The sequence below is a fragment of the Apodemus sylvaticus genome, chromosome 6, assembly GCF_947179515.1.
Source record: "Apodemus sylvaticus chromosome 6, mApoSyl1.1, whole genome shotgun sequence".
NCBI classification, from domain to species: Eukaryota; Metazoa; Chordata; class Mammalia; order Rodentia; family Muridae; genus Apodemus; species Apodemus sylvaticus.
This window is the reverse complement of record NC_067477.1, coordinates 100562757-100570138: the sequence shown is the minus strand read 5'-3', so window position 1 is coordinate 100570138 and position 7382 is coordinate 100562757. Positions and strand designations below refer to the sequence as shown.

The window sequence follows — 7382 nt, the reverse complement described above, 5'->3', positions numbered from 1 at the left end:
GGTCGTGATGCAGGCAGGGTGAGTCTGCGCCACCAAGTCTAGTGTATGTGGCCCGCACTCAACTCACGGCCGATCCATCCTGTTTGCACCTGCGATCCCGCCTGCCCTGCTAAGGAATACCAGGGGCTGAGTGCAAAGCCAAGGAAGAATTCTGCTAGTCTTCCAGGCCAGGGTTCAGCCGTTAGGACCCGGGGAGGGGGAGAGGGTGTGTGCGTAGACGGAGGGGTTTGTAGGCTGAGCGGCCGGGTGCATGCGCGCATGCACCAGCCGACTCCCGCCCGCAGCCCATAGGGCCCTGCGGCGTGCTGGCAGCCAGGACTGGTGGTGTGGTGCGCGTGCGCGGGCCTGCCGCAGGGCGTGTCCGGCACGAGGCCGGGCTGGGAGCGCGGGCGGATGGGCGGGTGGGTGGGCACGCGCTGCGCCCCGCCCCATTGACGCGCCGGGCCCGCGCCTCCCGCCTCCGGCGCCCGGACCCGGGTTGGCCGCTGCGGAGCCCCCACCCCTCCCCCGCGCCTCCCGGCCGGAACCGATCGCGGCTGGTTTGAGCTGGTGCGTCTCCATGACGACGTGCTCAGCGTATAAGTAGCGGCCGCGTCGCACCGTCGGGCTTTGTCAGTCCCTGCAGCCGCCGCCGCCGGCCGCCCTCAGTCAGCAGCTCGGCGCCACCTCGGGTCGGCGTCTGCGGCGGGCTCGACGAGGCGGCTGACGGGGCGGCGGCGGGCGGACGGCCGGGTGCTCTAAGGGGTTCGGTGGCGGCGTCTCCATGGGTCTGGCCAGCCGCGCCACTGTGCGGTGAGGTGAGCGGGGCGCGGGAGGGATGTGCGGCCACGTGTCGCGAGGCCCGGACTGCGGCCGCCGGCAGGGGACACGTGGCCCGGGGCCGGTGACCTTGCGAGCCGCCGCCCTGAAGGCAGCTGCTCCTGGCCCTCGGCCGCAAGCCCTCGGATCCCCCATGGGAGCCTGCATCGCGTCAGCCGGGCTCAGCTCTCCACTTGCCCGGGCGATGATGGAGGGCGAGCCCGCGGCAGGTGCAGGGGAGCGCGGCCGCGAGCAGCCGCCCTGCAGTTAGTTTCCTGCTGCTTTCTTTAGTTCCGCTACGTGTACAGTGCAGAGCCGATGACCCGAAGTGGAAGTCGCTAGAGCTAATTTAGTCTGGGAGTCACTGCTAATGAATACCCACCAGCTGTGACTAGGAATTAGAACTCCTTGAATGACTTAGTGGTTTAGGGGAAAACGGGTTACCGGCTGTCCCGGAAACCCTACTCAGAATCCTCCAGAACTAGAAAAAGTGTGGGAAGCAGCCTGTCAGGAATGTCTGGAAGAGGACAAAAGAATGCAGTGGTTTGTCTTATTCAAACCTAAGATCGGGCAGAATTTGACTGGAATTCTTTTTTTTTTTAATTGGCTTGTATCTTCCAGAGTTACCCTCTTGTGCTAATTGTTTAACACGATTTAGCTACGTCCCATACTGAAATGTGTTGATAACATTTTTTTCCAGATTTTATGTATTATATTTAGGCAAAGATATAGAAAGGCAAAACAGTAAATGGTATCGCAAAGAAAGCTTTTCAGGTTCAAGCCGGAAGATTGCCTGGAAAATACTTAACAAGACCTAAAATTACAAAGTTACTGCCCAAGCCCACTCATCAGGTGTAAATGGTACACGACGAGTTGGCTGGCGCGCTTCTCTAGTCTTCACTTAGGAGAGGCTTAGGCAGCTAACGACGTTGACACTGCCAAAAGTCTCATTAAATTAAGGCTTAAAGTGTGTTTTACCATGCATGGATTTGGATTTATGGCAGGCTCGTCCCCCTGAGCCTCTCATAGTGTCCCATGCTAGAGCAGACTGGCTCCTAACCATTGCCCTGCCTCCATGCCCGTAGGCTGCTGGCACTGAAGTGGGTCACACAACGGAAAAAAATTTACCTGGCCACTTGCTGTTGTCCATTTCATAAGGCCCAGACAGAAGCTTAAAAGCGTGGTGATCCTGCTTATTCTTGTTAGTAATTAAGTTGGCCAAAAAATCCTTCCATATGGTTATTATCCATAACTAAGTGGGTATTAGGAGGCACTTGAGGACAGTTGGATTTCCAGACCTCATTTGGTAGGTAATATAGGCTCTAGAATACTGATGTCTCATAATAGTAACTAACAATATCCTGTTGGTTTGAAGGTTTTTTTTTTTAAATGCTATTACTGCATTAAAGTTCCTTATGGAAAATTTTGGTGGATTGTTCAGAGTTTGAGTGCTCTAGATAGATGATACACTGTATTCACTAAAGATCATTCAGCATAACTCTTAAAGTAGAAACAAGACATTTTCGGGCTGCATGTAGTTATTGTAATGCCATTTGAAGTTTCAGAAGAGCTGGAATATACTAATAATGCCAGTAGTTAGACTGAATGCAAATATGCTTCTGAGACACCCTCTGTTAGGAGAGGGGCTGGGACTGAGATGTCCCATGTGGATAGAGCTGTGACATTCAGTTTTGAGCAGCAGAATGTGAGTACTGCAGAGGTTTGGGGTCTCCTCACCTAGGCACTGGGATTCCCACCCCACAGTTGGTCTTCCTGTACTGGGCACTTTGTTTCAACTGCTTACTCTGATATACTGTTGCATTGTGTAACCTTTAATGAGATTCCAAGGGAGATAGCAACATCTTGTGTTTTTCCTCACTAGTGTTTCCACCACTCCAAGGAGCATTCAGAGTTCTTGGATAAGTTGGCCTTGTGAGGCGCTATCGATAATTTAATTCCATCTCTAGGTTTTCTGTGTAAGTATCAGTTTACTTGTACATTTGTTTGTGATGAAGCATTGCTAAGACTTTGAGTGTGTTCGCGCTCACATGCGGCTTACTGTTTCAGAGGAACATCGAGAACCATGAGCAACTTTACTAAGGAAGAGTTTGACTGCCATATTCTTGATGAAGGCTTCACTGCCAAGGACATTCTGGACCAAAAAATCAATGAAGTCTCTTCCTCTGTAAGTATGGGAATCCCAGGGCCGCAGCTCTGCTGAGAGTTCCTAGCACCTAAGTGATCATGTCCCCAAATTCAGAATCTAGAATTTGATTGACTATGGACTGTCTAGTGCTTGGTTGTGACTTGTCACTGACAGCTGGCAGGGATAGGATTGGAAGGAAGGAAGGGAAAAGGGTCTTCAGTGTGGCCAACTGCAAGACTGTTAACGAGGTCCCTGAACCTGTTCTCATTCCAGGATGATAAGGATGCTTTCTATGTTGCGGACCTTGGAGACATTCTAAAGAAGCACCTGAGGTGGCTAAAAGCTCTTCCCCGTGTCACTCCCTTTTACGCAGTCAAGTGTAACGACAGCAGAGCCATCGTGAGCACTCTAGCTGCCATCGGGACAGGATTTGACTGTGCAAGCAAGGTAAAACTGCTCCCCCACCCAAGGAGGCATCAGTTGTTATAAATGTTGACATAGTGTTATTAATAAGCTAAGGTGCATACGACAACTTGATGTGCTTCTGTTTGTCAAACTCAGTCTGTACACAGCCCGACACTGATCTTCTCTTTCAGACTGAAATACAGTTGGTGCAGGGGCTTGGGGTTCCTCCAGAGAGGATTATCTATGCGAATCCTTGTAAACAAGTGTCTCAAATCAAGTACGCTGCAAGTAGCGGAGTCCAGATGATGACTTTTGACAGTGAAATTGAATTGATGAAAGTCACTAGAGCACATCCAAAGGCAAAGTGAGTCTTCTGATTGAGCACAAAAGGCTGGGCCTTGTTGGGCAGACTCAAATCCTGGTTCCTTTATTCCTGTACATAGTAGAAGTAGGCTAAACCCTGGGTTAGACTCACAAGCAGCAGCATCCTACGCACAGGCTCCTGAGCGGATGAGCGTGTGTAGAGCATTCACTTGGTGTTCTTCCACCTAGGTTGGTTTTGCGGATTGCCACTGATGATTCCAAAGCAGTTTGTCGCCTCAGTGTTAAGTTTGGTGCCACACTCAAAACCAGCAGGCTTCTCTTGGAGCGGGCAAAAGAGCTAAATATTGACGTCATTGGTGTCAGGTGAGATCTCAGTAATGTCATTACTAGCTGAGACATTAAATTTTAAGGCCCTTTCTCTTTGAGAACTAGTCAAAGAACAGCAACCTGTTTCTATTTCAGCTTCCATGTGGGCAGTGGCTGTACTGACCCTGAGACCTTTGTGCAGGCCGTGTCAGATGCCCGCTGTGTGTTCGACATGGGAGTAAGTACATCTGACTCATGGGGAGGGGCTATCTGAAATAACTACTGAGTCTAGAATTGCCTCTTGGTAGAAGCCTTCTGTGTAACAGATTTTAAACTGCACACCATATGTCGTGTGCATTTAAACTCGAGAATCTGGCAATTTGACTTCTGAATTTTCTTGGTTCTAGACAGAAGTTGGTTTCAGCATGTATCTGCTTGACATTGGTGGTGGCTTTCCTGGATCTGAAGATACAAAGCTTAAATTTGAAGAGGTAATTGCAGCACTTATTAGTTAATAACCTGCAGAGAGTATTTTATATATAGCAAGTTCCATTTTGGTGTTTCTTACGGATATTAAGAGGGGCCATACAAGTGGTCTGGCGTTGCTGCGTTCCCACTGACTTGTTTATTTTTGACTATAGCCCAGGCTGGCCCTAAACTTTCAGTTCTCCTACCTCAGCTTATACCGTCATCCCTGCCTCCCATATATTTTTAATGTTTAAAGCCATTAAAAGCCATGTTCAGTGCTGTGTTACTGTTTGTACAATTATGTGAGGTGGACAGGGTGGAAGGGAGTTTTATCTTGTTGGCATGTATTTGTTAATAGAATTACTTCAGCATTTGGCCCCTCTTTTATAATTTATTTTGTTCTATTAATTTGTTCTGTCAATCTGTTGGAAGGATTGAGAGGAGAATGGGGACAGTGTACAGTACAGTTTCCAGGGAGAGAGATGTTTATGTTGCTTCTGTTGCCTGATGACAGACCTGCTGGGTCATGTCCTGTTCCTTAGACCAGTGTGAACTTTCTCCTCTGTCAACTGCATAACAAATGCCTGCTCCCTCTCTCCCTCTTAGATCACCAGTGTGATCAACCCAGCTCTGGACAAGTACTTCCCATCAGACTCTGGAGTGAGAATCATAGCTGAGCCAGGCAGATACTATGTCGCATCAGCTTTCACACTTGCAGTCAACATCATTGCCAAAAAGACGGTGTGGAAGGAGCAGGCGGGCTCTGATGGTATGTGGTAGCAGGGCGAGTCATGTAAGATAGCTGGAAGTTGATATGATGCTGGGTGGTAATTAGGGCGATCTGTTTTCCTAGATGAAGATGAGTCCAATGAACAAACCTTCATGTATTATGTGAATGATGGAGTATATGGATCATTTAACTGCATCCTCTATGATCATGCACATGTGAAGGCCCTGCTGCAGAAGGTAAGTTCTGAGCATGTTCTCTAACAGTGAGAATGATGGACAGGATTCAGGGATATTAAAGAACAATGTCTTCTTCATAGAGACCCAAGCCAGATGAGAAGTATTACTCATCCAGCATCTGGGGACCAACATGTGATGGCCTTGACCGAATCGTTGAGCGCTGTAACCTGCCTGAAATGCATGTGGGTGATTGGATGCTCTTTGAGAACATGGGCGCATACACTGTTGCTGCTGCTTCTACTTTCAATGGATTCCAGAGGCCAAACATCTACTATGTAATGTCACGGCCAATGTGGTGAGTGAGGCTGATTGTGCCTGCTTGTGTACTTTCTTTCAGTTGCTCGTGATGGAACATTTATTTGCCTACCATGAGCCAGAAGCTATCCTGGGTTCTATCTCTGGTGCACATGTACAAATTGTGGGGAAGACAGTTTGTGCTGAGGTGGAAGGATCACTTGAGGGGTTGGCCTTGATTATTATAACTTGCTTGAGGCCTGCCTGTCTCAAGAAAAGAGCTGAATTTGTGCTTGGTTTTTTGTCTTTGATAAATTGTTTTACCTTGAGCTAAATATAGATAAATGGAAGGGAGTTTTCAAATACTACTGCTCATCTTCAGATTTTTGCTAGGAAAGGTCTTAGAACTGAAAGCAATAAGATTCCTTTGCAACTAGAATATTAATGTAACTAAAATATTCAGGTTGGCATCTGTGGTTTCCTTATTAGTGAAGTAGTACATTGCATTGTTTCCTGGTGACGTAGTGACAAAGGGTGAGGTGTCAGATCTCTTGGGAGGCCTCCCAATTTGGAGGCACTTGGGTTTGAATATACCTCTTTGTTTTCAGGCAACTCATGAAGCAGATCCAGAGCCATGGCTTCCCGCCGGAAGTGGAGGAGCAGGATGATGGCACGCTGCCCATGTCCTGTGCCCAGGAGAGCGGGATGGACCGGCACCCTGCGGCCTGTGCTTCTGCTAGGATCAATGTGTAGATGCCATCCTTGTAGCTCTCACCTGCAAGTGTAGCTTGAATTAAGGCATTTGGGGGGACCATTTAACTTAATTACTGCTAGTTTGGAATGTCTTTGTAAGAGTAGGGTTGGCACCAGTGCAGTATGGAAGGCTAGGAGATGGGGGTCACACTTACTGTGTTCCTATGGAAACTTTGAATATTTGTTTTATATGGATTTTTATTCACTTTTCAGACATGATACTAACGTGTGCCCTTCAGCTGCGGAGCAAGCATTTGTAGCTTGTGCGTTGGCAGAATGGGCCAAAGCTTATGTTGTGACCCATTTTGGAAATAAAGTATCTTGAAATAATTGGGCATTGGGCAATGTTTGCAAGTATCCTTTAAAGAAGGCACACACTTCTGCACAGGCTGCTGTATCACAGCAATGAGTCTAGCCCAGCACAGCAGAAAGGCTAGGTGGGTGGCACAAGGCTGTGCCTGCTCTCTGTATAGCATCAGTCTGCTTAGTCCATCCCAAGTGTGTGCAGTTGGCTGTGAACTTTGGTGCCCAGAGTCTGTTGGTAAGGAATGTCATCTGCCTAGTGACCTGTTGGCATGGCCACTTCCTAGGGAGAGCATTGAAGGCTCTTTGAACCTTGCCTGCAGAAACCCCGACTGTTCCCTCAACCCTTGATTTCACCCTCCTCACCACCTAGGAACAGTTGGAAGTATCATACAGCATCTGGCCATCAACTTCCTGTAATAAATTCAACAGCAACTACTGTGTTGTAAATGTTTACCTTGACCTTTTGTCTTGCTCAGTTTATACACATACACACACACATACCTATTGGCCTTCCCAAAGTATACCAGGCTCTTAAACTGGTTAACATTGAAAACCTGTAGGTCACCGGGTGGTGGTGGTGCACGCCTGTAATCCCAGCACTCTGGGAGCCAGAGACAGGTGGGTTTCTGAGTTAGAGGCCAGCCTGGTCTACAGAGTGAGTTCCAGGACAGCCAGG

General features: G+C 48.4%; 1 protein-coding gene and 1 non-coding gene across 2 annotated transcripts; both read left to right on the top strand.

The window, feature by feature from the left end:
• The first annotated feature begins 536 nt into the window (after nucleotides 1-536).
• Odc1 (ornithine decarboxylase 1) lies at nucleotides 537-7165 on the top strand. Its single transcript, XM_052186063.1, has 12 exons — nucleotides 537-797; nucleotides 2681-2774; nucleotides 2866-2983; nucleotides 3218-3391; nucleotides 3541-3713; nucleotides 3902-4036; nucleotides 4136-4217; nucleotides 4387-4470; nucleotides 5054-5216; nucleotides 5301-5413; nucleotides 5494-5708; nucleotides 6256-7165. The coding sequence occupies exons 3-12, from the start codon at nucleotides 2882-2884 to the stop codon at nucleotides 6398-6400; spliced, it is 1386 nt and encodes a 461-aa protein (XP_052042023.1). The 5' UTR covers nucleotides 537-797; nucleotides 2681-2774; nucleotides 2866-2881; the 3' UTR covers nucleotides 6401-7165.
• Nucleotides 1780-1913, top strand: LOC127688202 (small nucleolar RNA SNORA42/SNORA80 family). The gene has a single exon (XR_007978612.1). It is a non-coding gene; the product is annotated as a small nucleolar RNA SNORA42/SNORA80 family (small nucleolar RNA).
• Nucleotides 7166-7382: the final 217 nt, after the last annotated feature.

Excerpts from the sequence above, each read along its gene's own strand:
- Odc1 (XM_052186063.1), top strand. The coding sequence starts at position 2,882 with ATGAGCAACTTTACTAAGGAAGAGTTTGACTGCCATATTCTTGATGAA. Across the intron at positions 3,392-3,540 it reads GATTTGACTGTGCAAGCAAG|ACTGAAATACAGTTGGTGCA; the intron begins GTAAAACTGCTC and ends CTTCTCTTTCAG. Across the intron at positions 5,414-5,493 it reads TGAAGGCCCTGCTGCAGAAG|AGACCCAAGCCAGATGAGAA; the intron begins GTAAGTTCTGAG and ends TCTTCTTCATAG.